Source organism: Pseudophryne corroboree, chromosome 6 (assembly GCF_028390025.1).
Source record: "Pseudophryne corroboree isolate aPseCor3 chromosome 6, aPseCor3.hap2, whole genome shotgun sequence".
In the NCBI taxonomy this organism is placed as follows: Eukaryota; Metazoa; Chordata; class Amphibia; order Anura; family Myobatrachidae; genus Pseudophryne; species Pseudophryne corroboree.
In genome coordinates, this window is record NC_086449.1 from 36,065,883 (window position 1) to 36,081,768 (window position 15,886).

Here is a 15,886-nt window from a genome sequence, read left to right on the forward strand (position 1 = left end):
CAGCTTGTACATGGGTGAGTGGCCGAGAGGTTTTCCCTCTTGGCACGGAATCCCCTGCTTTGCGGGGGATACTCCAGTGGCTGTATGGACACCAGTAATGGGTGATGGACGCTGCTCGTTTCCTTTTTCTTAGCCTTTTCTCTATTCCTATGGTCAGCTAATTATTTGAGAGCATACGGTTTTGTATATGGGGTCGCTTAGCAACTACAAGACTTCCTATTACATCCCCGCTTCATTGGTTCAGCACTTTATGTATAGCCAATTATCTGAGAGTTCATGGTTCATACATCCCCGTCTCATTGGTTAAGCACCCCTGGTCCCGCTCACGTGACCCGGCTGGGTCACGTGAATGCGTTCCACGGAGTCCTCTCTGCAGGCCATGGCCGCCCGATGTGAGATGTACCTTCCACATCGTTCTAATACGGAATGATATACCTCTGTGCCCCGTACCTCTGGCGCACTGCTACACCGTGTTACGTCAGGGGGGGTGGGATTGGTAACACAGGTGATGGATTGGAAAGTCATTCATTACTCCTAGGTGAGTCACGATTGAATTGAACTATGACCCCATATGCTCTCCGTTTTATTTGAATAATCATAATATAAATAAAATGCAATTGCTTGTCATTTTCAATGCAGGTTTGCCTCCTGAGTGTTTTTAAGGGTATGTTTACTACACACAGTGGTTTACTGTATTGTTTTAGTGGATGGACAATTTAATTGATTGCACCATACCTGACGGGCATCAGGTTGTTAAAGGGGTTTAAATAGATCCCTCATGCAGACTGAGCTTTACTTCTGATGAAGCTAGGTGACCGTGCCTAGAGAAACGCGTTAAGTGTTACAAGCTGCCATCACATTGCTCCATCTGAATGAGGATCCAGATATGGACTTTTGACCTTTATACCTTGCCATTGGAATATTCCTTGTGGGTCTGCACCATCTTACAGCATTGATTGGAAGGACCAAGTCACCTCACAAACATCACAGCTTGCTTGCTAAGACTATCTAACCACTTGGAGGTTCCATCACCACGGGTAACACCAGGGAACTTTATTTATTTCAGTCCGGGATCCCATGTGGACATTATCTAGCAGCTACATCATAATTCCACTTCTCAGTTTTTTTTATATGCCCAATTTGCATGTTGTTTTAGTAATAAGTATATGTGGTACATTTGTTTTTTACTAAATAAATTTATAGATGTTTAATTATCCATCCACGTTTATTATTGGAGAAACTCTAATTAGCGCCAGTTTTCTTCTTTTTTACAGGTGTTTGTGTTGCCCACTACTGTCGCTTAGCTTAGTCATCCAGCTACCTCGGTGCAGCCTATTGGCCTAAAAACAATATTGTGAGGTGTTCAGAATAGACTGGAAATTAGTGTAAATGAATTCTATTGAGGTTAATAATACTGTAGGAACAAAAACACCCCCAAATTCTGTTATTTTAGCTGTGTTGATGATTTAAAAAAAACAATTCAGATCCAAAACATGAGGGAGATCTAGATCCAAAACCAAAACCCCCCAAAAATAGGCAGTTGCACACCCTTAGTTAAAAAGTGTTACATTAGTAAAAAGCAGTGCTAAAAATTGTTAGAATAAGTGTTACAATAATGACGACTTGAAGCAGCCCAGCTACACCAACCCAAGGGGACCCATGCCCCGAACTCATCCCCAATACTGACTATATATATAAATATAAGTTGGTGCCTCTTCAAATTCCCCTGAATGCCAGATATAGCGTGTACAGTCTACATTCCTGCTCCTGCTCGGTGCACTATTCACGTCCCTGTATACCTTTATATTTTAGGTATTGTTTTACTGAAAAACTGTTTGAAATAAACAGACAGTCTGCCGATCATGTTTGTATCACCATAATGTAAAATGATGCACGTTCTGTGGAAATGCAGCCTATCAGATCACAGTGTATGCGTTATTTCTCCAAGTTTACACGCTAGTGTCTAGGAGCAATTTTCATTCTGAAAACAAATATTTTTCAATTATATTTTATCATTCATTTTATTGATACCTTTCACGATCAGACTGGTTCCTTCTCCATGTGCAGCCATGCGTCGTGATGTTTCTGTATTTATACACAGCTTGATCACCAGAAAGCAGTGGTAGGTGGCGCTGTCTTCTACCTGCACCCCCCGTATGTGGAGGTTGGCTAATCCTGTTATCTCTGTTCTTCCCTTATACCTGGGATGGACCATTTCCTGGTGGGGGTGGTAGGCGTGAGGACCACTTGTGCTGTTCACTCTCCAGTAAGCAGTGACCCACAGGATATCGCTATCTCTGTAAATACCGTTATGTCTGTATGAGCAGCTGAGAGTCACAGAACCTCCAGTGTCAGCTGTGATATTATTTGGCTGCTTAGCAGTAAAATGTGAGTAGGACGATGTATCTAGAAAGAGAAAATGTGACATAGGATAATTAGAGCTCAACAATTATATACCTCATCCAATGAAAGTAATTCAGAGTTCACTTTTAGTATACAGTATGAAAGAGGCGACTCTTGATCTTCAACTGGTGAAACATTTTCTGAATACGGCATCAACATTTTTGAGAATCTTTACAGAATAAAAGAAACTATCAGAACATAGTTAATCATACCTTGAGGTACATGTATCACAAGCTGAGACTCATGACCAATCACACAGAGGGGTAACAGGGGTGTATTGGCAATATGCCTCACAGGGCTCTTACCCAGTGGGATGGACAGTTTGGCCTAAATCATCCGCATGGAAGTAGAGAGCAGAAGCGGATGCCATTCATCAGCCTTTGGTAAACAGGTACAGGAACCCAGCTGCCAGCCCTTCCTGCTGCCCCGGCTGCTAGACCCTGCTGCATATTTCACAGTCCATCCACCAGCCACTTCTACAGCACTCACTGCTTTTCTGCCAGCCCTTTCTGCAGCCCCACAGCCCATAAGCCAGTCTGCATTCAACAGTAGCCCGGTGCGCGCATGTGCATGGTCTTAATCTGCGTTCTCCTCAGAGCGCAGTCTTAGACCTGGCGGAGGGGCAGTGACAGGTCGATGATGGCGCAGTTTGTGAGGCACCATTTGGGGGGGTGCGGTCCAGACAACTGAGGAGTGTCCGGACCGTGTGTGGGGTGGGCTGTGGCAGTTGTGTGACATCACACCCAGCTGCTGCGAGCATAAACATTGAGGGTAGCTGTCTGCCTTTGCAGATAGGCTGCAAAAGCAGGGGGCTACCCTTATCATGTGAGAACTTTGCTGCTTAGCAAAGCGCTCGCATGTTTGTGGAGGAGAAGAACCCAGCATATGGGGCAGAATTACCCTGTGATGGGCATCCCCCTGCATGCTAGTGAAGTGAGTTGTACTTGTGCAAACAGTAGTACAACTACAACTCATGCTGAATTAGAACCATGGTTAGGTATGAGTTGCTTGATTCCGTGGTGGAGGACACATTTCATTACCTTGTAGAGTTTCTGCATACTCTGTACTAGAGATGTGCACCGACACTTTTCGTGTTTTGTGTTTTTGTTTTTGGATCTGGATCTCCGTTCATGTTTTGGATCTGGATTGGTTTTGCCAAAACCATCCTTTTCGGGTTTGGTTTTGGTTCTGGATGATTTAAAAAAAAAAATAACATAAAAACACCTAAAATAACAGAATTTGGGGGTAATTTTGATCCTACGGTATTATTGACCTCAATAACATTAATTTCCACTAATTTCCAGTCTATTCTGAGCACCTCACACTATTGTTTTTAGGTCAAAAGGTTGCACCGAGGTCGCTGGATGACTAAGTTAAGTGACACAATGTGTATAAGGGGCCACCTGGCCCAATGTATATAAGATGCTCTACCTGGCGCAATGTGTATAAGGGGCCACCTGGCACAATGGGTATAAGAGGCTCTACCTAGCACAATGTGTGTAAGGGGTTCTAACATTGCATAATTTTTATAAGGGATACTACTATGTGGTGTAATGTGACTGACGAACACTATTGTGCGATGTAATGTGAATTGGTACTATTATGTGGCCACGCTCCTTCCCTGTAAAGCCATGCCTTTTACGAACACCAACACGCACTGTCCCTGTTTTCAGTTGGGGTGCCAAAGGAAATATTTGCCCTGGCGCCACAAGGTCGAGAACTAGCAATGCCCGCAAACCCTCTCCCCTAGGGGGCTTTGTGCCTTATTCTGACTCACATGCTACTGCGACCACATTAGTGTCTTTTGCTATAAGCAAGTCTGAAACTTTATTCTATTCTAAGCCCTTGCCCTGGTTTTCAACTGTGCATCTGAATGTGCAAGGACTGAGGCACCCACTTTGACCAGCTGCAGTTGCAACAATCGGTTGTCCCATCGTAACTTACAACAGCCCCATTGTAGGTGCAAAGTCATGCCTCCAATGTAGCTGAGTTTGCAACCGGTGATGCGACAAGACCAGGGCACTACCATATCATGTCCATTGTGCATCTGAATATCAAACTCCCAGTCACTGCCCAGATGCACCCAATACATTCCAGAGTCTGGTCATCTCAGTAAGTATTTGCACTCTTTGTACATTCCTTGGGATGCATTTACCATGCAACTTTTAAGGGATTGTACATAAGTGAATTAGCATTAGAACGTGACTCAGAATCGGGCCCACACTGTATACAGTGATCTTCTCTCTGACTACCATTGGGCCTTGTTAGCGATATTGGATGCAGTGGAGCAAAGTTTTTCATCTATGCATGCATCTGAGTCACTCCGCGCATGCCTCTGACTCACACTGCACATGCCTCTGAGTCACTCTGTACATGCCTCTGACTTACACTGCATTTGCCTCTGAGTCACACAGCACATGCCTCTGAGTCACTCCGCACATGAATCCCAATTTTATTCATACGGAGACGTAGTGCCATACTTGTCTACCCTCCCGCATTCTGCAGGAGACTCCTTGAAATAGTAGCAATCTCCCTGACTCCCTGAATAGACCAGCAATCTCCCTGATTGCACCTTGGGGGTCATTCTGACCTGACCGCTCGCTGCCATTTATTGTAGCGCAGCGATCAGGTCAGAAGTGCATATGCGCCGGCGCTTAGCGATTGCCTCTGCCTGATTGACAGGCAGAGGTGATAGATTTATGCCTAGCCACCATATTGGGTTATAATAATGCAAATGCTTGCTATATAAGATAGAATTGTGTTCAAGCAAGGTTTGGACATATCCCAGACTTTGGTATATGGAATGATGAAACTATAAGTTAAGAAGCCTACACCCTAGTTCTCAGAGGAAATAGCTAGCATCCTGCGTTCTCTACAGGGACAGAAATACATCTGGATGCAGTTTTCAGAGAAAATTGAGAACAATGAATAGGCTATTGTGAAAGAATGTTAGCAGGGCGTAGTGGAACTAGGAATGTATGACATTATAATGCTATGCATTTACTGGAAATTATGTATTGAATGTTGCAAAATGGAAGAAACATAGCTTATGTTGAACTAATGTTTTAGTCTGTGCCCCATCCTTTGGGGAGGAGATGTGGGCTAGCCAACTATGGCTGGATTTGAAATGTATGTCTATAAAAATGCTTGTTTGGCACAGTAAACCTGTGTGTGTTGTCTTTTTCATTGTGTATTCACCCAATGCATTAGTAAATGACATCCAAAGGTGACCTGATAATTGAAGGACGTTCTTAAGTGACCAGACTACATTACCAAAACTAGCGCTATCATTCATGGGGGCTCGTCCGGGATGACTAACTAAAGGAGTGACATCTAATGGTATTTTCTAATCTGGAAGGGAATGACTCTCAGAGACTCTGATAATTCCCGGGTGAGTAACCACTGATTGTTTTCAATCCTCTTTACTCAGTCAGACTCTTTGAGTTTCATTCTAGTGCTTTATAGAAAAAAACATACATTTATGTCCTCTTTTACCATCATCATAGTAGCCCGATTATCTTGTCACACATCCTAACGGAATTATGTTGTATTGATTAGCCTAAGGCAAATAAGGCATATTGCTTGTTGTTATTTACTTGTTTATATGTTCTATTTGTATGAAAGTTGGACCAGCCATTTACGGGGTCTGTTTGCTAACAGGGATCTGAGGTATTGCTACCCAAGACTGTCGCCTCAGTTGAACAGTTTACTGTCTTGTCTGTGTCAAGTGTCCTGTCTGTTAAAGTTTTTAAGTTTAACCAAATAAGTGTAAAGTGTATAAAGGTTTTTACTCCATAAGATCATCAAAGATGGCCCTTGGCACTTGTTATTAGAGACTTGTCCTGTCGCTTATCAATGGAAGCCCCTGGGTCATCTTGTGAGACAGTATCAACCTAGACTTTACGAATGATCAAGTCATAGTTACATGTTGTACAAGTCTAATGTGGTTGAATGACTTATCCAAGTCCTTGCCTACGCCCTATAGGCACGTGTGCACATTGTACAACCAGTATTGTGTTATGGTATGAAGGAGCACCTAGTTTTGATTATTATCCTATTGCAGGAAGGAGCAGAGTGTGAATCTCTAGATTCAAAAGGAGAGAGAAGAGAGACATATAATATCTCTAGCAATGGTACCCAGAACAACCAGGATGTGAATGACCATGTGGACTGTGGGAATGCAGATAGTGATGAAAATAAGAAACTCAACCACTACCTCATGTCACAGACACAGCTCTTCCATATCCCCAGCACAATCTCTATGTGGATGGATCAAGATACTATGATAATGGAACCCCATATACAGGGTATGTGTTAGGCGCGGCGGCTCGCATCAGCACCCGTCCGATGCTAAGCAATAGTCCTGGCGCGTCACGTCCGCCGCGTCTTCTCCTGATCCCCGCTCAGCACCTGGCAATAGCAGGATGCTGAACGCTCTGAGCCGCCGGGTCCTTGGCAATGGGGACGCCACAGGCGGACTGCGTTCCCCGTTGCCAGATAAGTGATTGCACCTGTTAGTGTGTAGTCGTGCAGCAGGGCAGCTGCATGACATTGTCAATTTAAGGTCTCTGCAGCTATTGGTACAGACTCCTGATATATTCTCCCTCAGGGCTTTACACAGATGCCGTGATAGCTTCCTGTGAGCTGTTCCTGCTCCTGAGAATTCCTTGTTCAGTGTGCTGTTATCTGGTCTACCCTGTTTCAAGTGGTCCTGAGTCCTGGTGTTCAGAAGCAGGTCGTGGGAGTCTTTCCAGCCCTCCAGTCAATTGAAACCTGTGCCTGTCATCTCGGAGTTCTCGTGCACTTGTGGTTACTCTCCCGGTGTTGTGAATAGCGGCTTCTGACGCGTCTTGCGGCCTAGGCCGCAGTATTCTTGGATTATACTTGTTGCTGGTGTTTTTGCAGAGGTTTTCCCATTAGCTATCCTCCCCGGTACATGATGGTGCCGAGTAGGGTGTGGACAGTATTTCTTTTGTTGTCCTTTTCTTTTGGTGGCGTGCCGCACATACGTTTAGTTTTTAGTTCTGTAGTAGCCCCTAGCTTGTTTAGTTAGAGGTCCCCTTGTTATCATTCCATCTCAGTTTACGCCTTGTCTCATATTAAGACCGTGGGGCATCAGAGTTGGGCAGAGTTAATCCGCCCTTCAAACGCGGCTGCCGTCGGCCTAAGAACACATAGTCTCGCAGACATAGACTGACCACGCGGGTGGAACAACGGAGGTAGGGTCCTAGGGGTTACTGCTATACCTTGTCCTTATTGCAGCATCACGTTCCTCATGCTTGGGACTTACCCACTCACTAGCTTATGTTCTAAGCACAGAGAACGTAACATTATCACCGGCCCACAAAAAAAAATAATCTGATTATTTTACCAGGGTGGAATTGAAATTCGGTCCTCATGAATCCGGCAGTGCTAGGACAGAATCCCAACCAGCTTTTGGCCAATCAGATTCAGGAACTCACTCAGGACCCTTCGGGTGAGGTCGCAGGAAGATCTTTACGAGCCTCCCCGGGTATGATTCCTGATCCAAAGATGCACCTTCCTGATCGCTTTTAGGGTAACCAAAAAGATTTCTTTAATTTTAAGGAAGCCTCTAAACTTTATTTTCTTTTAAGGCCCTGGTCCTCAGGTACTGAGTCTCAGCAGGTGGGCATTGTGATGTCTCTGCTTCAAGGCGATCCACAAACCTGGACTTTTGGGTTGAAATCCGATTATGCAGCCTTTTTAACAGTAGATGCCTTCTTTAAGTCATTAGGCCATTTGTATGATGTCCCAGATAGGGAAGTGTCGGCTGAGAGCCACCTGCGTGCACTTAAACAGGGTAAAAATCCCACAGAGGCATATTGTACAGAATTTTTCAGTTTGTCGAGCGACTGTGGCTGGAATGATCCTGCCCTGCGCAGTCAGTTTTGCCTCGGTCTGTCTGAAGTAATCAAGAATAGTCTCCTTCAGTATCCAGCTCCGGAGTCTTTAGATAAGCTCATGGAGCTTGCTATTAAGATTGATTGACATCTTTGAGAGCGGAGGGCTGAAAGAGGAGCTGATTTCAGGTCTAGTACGTGTGTGTATGCTTTCCTTGAGGACGCTGAGGAGTCCATGCAAGTGGGTCTCTCCCGGCTGTCTCCAGAGAAAAGAGCCAGAAGGCTAAATTCAGGGCTCCGCTTATATTGTGGTGGCAGGGGACATGTTTTGCGTAACTGGCCAAATAAACAGGGAAACGCTCTGACCAAGTGAATTGTGAGGGGGTTCTCTTGGGTCTGCAGTTAATCTCCTGAAATGATTCCTTGTTAATTCCTGTAAAAATTTATTTTGGTAATCTCAGTTCATTTGTTTCAGCTTTCATTGACAGCGGAGCTGCCGGGAACTTTATGGATCTTGCTTGGGCTCAGGCTTTGGGAGTTCCGCAGCTTCAGTTAGATAAACCTATCACTATGCACGGACTAGACGGTGGTCCACTCTCTAATGGGGTAAACTCATCGGACCCCTCCAGTACAACTGACAGTGGGGGCCTTACATTCCGAAAAAATTGAGTTGTATCTCACTCATTGTCCGGCTGTGCTTGTCATCTTAGGTCACCCCTGGCTTGCCCTTCATAATCCCACCATAGATTGGCGGTCTTGGGAAATTTCCCGGTGGGATTCCTTCTGTGTTAAAGGATGTATTTCTCGTCCAGTCCGGGTCGCAGCTGCTACTCTGGAACTCTTACCTTCAGTATATCAGGATTTTGCTGATGTTTTCTCTAAGGGTATTGCTGATATCCTACAACCCCAACGGTCATTTGACTGCACCATTGACCTTGTCCCTGGTGCCACTCTGCCAAAAAAGGAAACTCTATGCTTTATCTGGTCCCGAGATTAATAAGGCCATGGATGACTATGGTGGTCATTCCGAGTTGTTCGCTCGTTGACGATTTTCGCTATATTGCGATTAGTAGCTTACTGCGCATGCGCAAGGTTCGCAGAGCACACGCGCTTAGTTATTTTACATAAAAGTTAGGTCTTTTACTCACGGCATAACGAGGATTTTTCATCGTTCTGGTGATCGTACTGTGATTGACAGGAAGTGGGTGTTTCTGGGCAGAAACTGGACGTTTTCTGGGTGTGTGCAGAAAAAACGCTGGCGTTTCTGGGAAAAACGCGGAAGTGTCTGAAGAAACGGGGGAGTGTCTGGGCGAACACTGGGTGTGTTTGTGACGTCAAACCAGGAATGACACTGACTGAACTGATTGCAATGGCAGAGTAAGTCTGGAGCTACTCAGAAACTGCTAAGAAATTTCTATTCGCAATTCTGCTAATCTTTCGTTCGCAATTCTGCTAAGCTAAGATACACTCCCAGAGGGCGGTGGCTTAGCGTGTGCAATGCTGCTAAAAGCAGTTAGCGAGCGAACAACTCGGAATGAGGGCCTATGTACAGGAGAGCATGAAGACGGGGTTTATTAGGCCCTCAAAATCTCCGTTTAGCGCAGGGTTTTGGGTTTTTTTTAGAAAAAAGATGGATCTCTAAGACCGTGCATAGACTATCGGGCCTTGAATAAGATTTCTATTAAAAACACCTACCCCTTGCCGTTGATTTCGGTGTTGTTTGATCAGCTCCGCACTGTGGATATTTTCTCCAAAATCGATCTCAGAGGAGCCTACAACCTCATCCGAATAAGATCTGGGGATGAGTGGAAGACGGCTTTCAGTACTCAGTCCGGACATTATGAATATCTTGTGATGCCATTCGGACTATCTAACGCTCATGCGGTATTTCAGGATATTATTAACGACATCCTCCGCGACTTTTTAGGGAAGTTCGTGGTCGTTTATTTGGACGACATTTTAATTTACTCTGAGTCTCCTGAACAGCATGTTGTCCATGTGCGGCAAGTGCTTCAAATGTTGCGGGAGAACCATTTGTACACGAAATTGGAGAAGTGTGATTTCCACATTACTGAGGTATCCTTTTTAGGTTATATTATTTCTCCAAAGGGGTTTTTTATGGAAATTAAGAAACTCCAGGCTATACTAAACTGAACGCAGCCCACCAACTTGAAGGCTGTCCAGCGATTTTTTGGTTTTGCAAATTGTTATGGGCGTTTTATTCATGCCTTTTCAGATTTAGTTGCTCCTATTGTGGCGTTAACAAGAAAAGGAGCTGATCCTTCAATCTGGTCGCTTCAAGCCGAGTCTGCCTTCTGGGCCCTAAAACAAGCCTTTGTCTCAGCTCCAGTTCTCAGCCATCCCAACCCTGATCTTCCCTTTATTGTCGAGGTGGACGCCTCTAAGGTTGGAGTGGGAACCATTCTTTCTCAGGAAGACCTCAAGTCTCTGGTGTTACACCCTTGTGCCTTCATGTCCAGGAAATTCTCCTCTGATGAATCCAACTATAATGTTGGTAATTGAGAGTTGCTGGCAGTCAAATGGGCTTTTGAGGAATGGAGGCACTGGCTTGAAGGAGCGAAGCATACCATTATGGTGTTCACAGACCACAAGAATCTACAGTATATTGAATCAGCAAAATGGCTAAATGCTCGGTAGGCGTGTTGGGCGCTGTTTTTTACATGGTTCAAGGTCATCCCAACCTACAGGCCTGGTTCTAAGATTACTAAGGCCAATACCCAGTCACGTTGATTTCTTCCTGCTCACAATAACCACTCTTCCGCAACTCCCATTGTCTCAACGTCCGTCATCCGGGCCGGCCTCACACAGGATTTGTTCACACAACTCATTCAGGGTCAGCAGCAGGCTCCCAGTGAAACTCCTGTTGGTTGTCTCTTCGTTCCTGAGTGTTTGAGAGGCAGTGTCCTCTGAGAGTTTCATGATAGTAAGGTTGCTTGTCATCCTGGTACTGCTAAAACCTTGGAGTTAATCTCTCGCTTTGTGTGGTGGCCTAATCTTTCCAAGGATGTTAGGGAATTTTTCCTTTCCTGTCAGGATTGTGCTAAGCACAAAGTGTCCCGATCCTTGCCCGTCGGGCAACTCATGCCTCTTGCAATTCCACTCAAGCCATGGTCATACATTTCAATGGATTTCGTGGTGGATCTTCCTCTTTCATCCGGGTTCCGGGTAATTTGGGTAGATGTGGACCGTTTTAGCAAAATGGCCCACTTCATTCCTATACACCAATTACCCTCCGCTCAAGTTCTTGTAGTTCTGTTCCTCTGCCATGTCTTCAGGCTTCATGGTTTACCTATGGATGTAGTCTCTGACCGGGGACCAGTTTATTGCCCTTTTTTGGAGGCGTTTTTGTACATCGTTAAACATGAAACTGTGTTTAACGTCTGGATACCATCCACAGTCTAACGGGCAGACTGAACATGTGAATCAGTCACTAAAACAATATTTACGTCTTTATTCTGCCAAACTTCAGAACGATTGGTCAGATTTTCTTCCTCTGGCCAAGTTCGCCTACAATAACGCTTGCCATTCATCCACCAAGGAGTCTCCATTCTTTTCGGTCCTGGATTTTCACCCTAGAGCCAATTCCTTTACTCCACATTATCCAGCTTCTTCTTTAACCTTAACCTCCCGTCTCAGAGATATTTGGGGAAAAGTACACCTTGCCCTTAAGAAGGCTGCTGTTCGGGAGAATTTTTTTCTGGATAGGTTCCGACGCCCATGCGCATTTAGGGTAGGGGATAAGGTGTGTTTGTCAACCTGCAACATCAAGCTCCGACAACCCTCAGCTAGATTTGGACCCAGACCGTTCCTTATTGTCAAAAAAGTAAATCCAGTGGCTTTTCGGCTACGGGTGCCAAAGTCACTAAAAATCGGCAACAGTTTCCATTGTTCTCTATTGAAGTCATATGTCCTTTCCAGGAGATTTCCTGGGAAAAAAATTCAGTGTAGACCTCCGGTGGATGTTCATGGTCAACAAGAATTCCTAGTGGAAAAGGTCTTAGATTCTAAATTTTCTCGTGGTCGACTATATTTTTTGGTTCATTGGAGGGGACACGGCCCAGAGGAAAGGTCTTGGGTCCTGGATAAGAATTTGCATGCCCCTAGGCTTAAGAGGTTGTTCTTTCAGGAATTTCCTCATAAACCCGATATTAGGGGTTCTTTGACCCCTCCTCAAGGGGGTTACTGTTAGGCACGGCGGCTCACGCCAGCGCCCGACCGTTGCTAAGCTACGGTCCTGGAGCATCACATCCACCGCACATCCTCCTGCTCCCCGCTCAGCGCCTGGCAATGCTAGTACGCTGAGCACTCTGAGCCTGGCAATGCCAGGACGCTGAACGCTCTGATCCGCCGGGTCCTTGGCAAGAGGGACACCACAGGCGGACTGCGTTCCCCGTTGCCAGATAAGTGATTGCACCTGTTAGTCTGTAGTCGAGCAGCAGGGCAGCTGCACGACATTGTCAATTTAAGGTCTCTGCAGCTATTGGTACAGATTCCTGATATATTCTCCCTCAGGGCCTTACACAGATGCCGGTGATAGCTTCCTGTGAGCTGTTCCTGCTCCTGAGAATTCCTTGTTCAGTGTGCTGTTATCTGGTCTACCCTGTTCCAAGTGGTCCTGAGTCCTGGTGTTCAGAAGCCAGTCGTGGGAGTCTTTCCAGCCCTCCAGTCAATTGAAACCTGTGCCTGTCATCTCGGGGTTCTCGTGCACTTGTGGTTACTCTCCCGGTGTTGTGAGTAGCGGCTTCTGGCGCGTCTTGCTGCATAGGCCGCAGTATTCTTGGATTATACTTGTTGCTGGTGTTTTTGCAGAGGTTTCTGCCTTATCTGTCCTCCCCTGTACACGACGGTGCCGTGTAGGGTGTGTACAGTATTACTTTTGTTGTCCTTTTCCTTTGGCGGCGTGCCACACATACGTTTAGTTTTTAGTTCTGTAGTAGCCCCTAGCTCCGAGTTTTGTTTAGTTAGAGGTCCTCTTGTTATTATCCTTTCTCAGTTTACGCCTTGTCCCATATTAAGACCGGGGGCATCGGGGTTGGGCAGACTTAATCTGCCCTTCAAACGCTGCTGCCATGGGCCTGAGAACACATATTCTCGCAGGCGTAGACTGACCACGTTGGTGGAACAACGGAGGTAGGGTCCTAGGGGTTACTGCTATACCTTGTCCTTATTGCAGCATCACGTTCCTGTGCTTGGGACTTACCCACTCACTAGCTTACATTCTAAGCACAGAGAACATAACAGTATGCTGTTACAACAGAGACTGATATCATCGAATCAGGAAGTTTACCAGTACCGTTATCAGCACAAGCTGCAAAACTAATAGCTCTCACCAAGGCTCTGGAGTATGCAGAAAACACCACAGCTAAAATATACACAGATTCCAGATATGCCTTGGGAATTATGCAAGATTACGGACAGATTTGGAAAAGCAGAGAATTCAAGACATTTACAGGAAAACAGATACAACATGCAGATCTGATAAAAAAAACTATTTGAAGCTCTGAACAAGCCAGCGAAAGTGGCCATCATAAAGATCCAAGCACACCCCAAGAACCAAATTAAAGAGACAAGAGGAAGTAATTTGGCAGATGCGAAAGCAAAGAGGGGAGCCAAGAGCCCTGACAAACCAGGAGAACAAGTAATGCTAGCTGAATTTGAAACCCAGAACCCATCACACATGGCTGATCTACAACAACTCATCTTCTTCCAGAATCAAGCAGGTCCCCTAGAAAAAGCCACATGACAAAGGAAGGGAACCATACAAGAACATTATACAGGACTCTGGAAGACAGAAGATAAGACATGTTTGCCAAGAGTACTATACCCAGCTGTGTGCCAAGTAAGCCATGGAATTACTCATGCAGGAAAAGACCAAATGACAAGACAAGTAAACCAAAGATGGATAGCCCCAGGAGTCCAAGGGGCAGCAGGGAAGCATACACAAGCATGTTGGATATGTGGAATCTCACATCCAGGAATTAGAACCAATACTCCAGCAAGAGCCATTCCAAAAGACAATATGCCATTACAGAGACTACAGATAGACTATATTCAGATGCCAACTCTTGGCCCTTTCCAGTATGTACGGGTTTGTGTCAACATCTTCTCAAAATGGGTGGAGACCTGGCCAGTAGCCAAATCCACAGCAAAGAATATAGCAAAGAAAATATTGACTGAAATAGTATGTAGGTATGGAGTACCAGAAGTGATTGAATCAGATAGAGGAAGTCACTTCACAGGAGCAGTCATGACCCATATTATGGAAGACTTGGGCATACAGCAGGCTTTTCACACAGGTTACAGGCCCGAAGCCAGTAGACTAGTGGAAAGAACTAATTATAGCATGAAGGCAAAGATTAAGAAGGCAATGCAAGACACTGGGAAGGGATGGGTTAAATGTTTACCTTTGGCACTGTTTAGTCTTAGAACTGCATCTAACAAAAAGTCAGGATATTCACGATATGAAATCTTGTTTGGTAGTATACCTAAGATAGGATGTTATTATCCACAAGAATTGCAGCATGAACATGGTGATTTAACTGCTTATGTCAAAAGTCTGACTGAGAGACTAACCCATCTTCATGTTGTAGCACATACTTCTCTTCCAGACTCTATGGCAGATCAGAATCCACATCATCTCCAGCCAGGAGATTGGGTGTACCTAAAAAGACACATAAGAAAGTCCCTGGAGCCCAGATATGATGGTCCATTTCAGGTGTTACTAACTACCACAACATCTGTGAAATTGAAGGACAGAGAGGCTTGGGTGCATGTATCTCATTGCAAACTACTAAAAGTTAAGTTTGGATAAGAAACAAGATTGTATAATCTACTAGGCCCCAAGCCAGATAAAGCACTTTGGAGAATAATATTGGGCACCCCACTGGTAGCAGTAGGCATTATCTTCTCCATATACGTCATAGTTGGGGAAAAAGACTATATGTGTAACGGTAAAATGACATGTCAAAACCACGCATATAAGAAAACTATAAGTAATGAAATAGGATGACACAAAAGAGAGTTACATGACATTTTGGCAAGGAGAAGGGACAATAAAGTAATTTTAACACACCAGAAAAGGGAAGTAGTAAACCCTATCCATGAATGCAAAAATCTGTCACTCATCCAGAGATGTATTTGTGAGTACTGTGGACATCCACCAGAGGAAAACTGTACAGAGTGGTGCAATGCCCCTAGTGGAGCAAACCAAAACATGTTGCTACAATTGCATAATTTAGTAGGGAATGCCCTTGATGCCACCTGCTCTCATGGTCCCACCTCAGCAGGAGGGGGAGAGTGGACATTTGTTCCCATCACATTTGAGGAATGTGCAGAATTTATAGAGGACCACACAGATGACGCATTATTTAAGGCAAGATCAGATCGATACATACACAAGAAACCCCCTAAGTTGCAAGCACACCTACTGTAGTTGCCCCAAATGTATCTTTGTGCATTGAGTTTAGCAAAAGAGAAACGGAAGGTCTGGTCGACCTTGAAAACGTTCAACACTATCCCTCAAACACCTATTTGGGAACATTTTACCCTTGTGCTAAGGCTCCTTTCCGAGTGGGTGATGTAAAGGGGAATGTAAAACCAGG

General features: G+C 44.9%; 1 protein-coding gene across 1 annotated transcript in view; it reads right to left on the reverse strand.

Moving 5' to 3' along the window:
- Positions 1–2,002: 2,002 nt before the first annotated feature.
- The window catches only part of LOC134934208 (uncharacterized), a 76,662-nt gene continuing 62,778 nt past the window's right edge, over positions 2,003–15,886 (reverse strand). The window contains exon 5 of the mRNA XM_063929696.1: positions 2,003–2,406. Coding sequence (XP_063785766.1) covers positions 2,003–2,406 — 404 coding nt within the window. The remainder of the gene's footprint in view (positions 2,407–15,886) is intronic.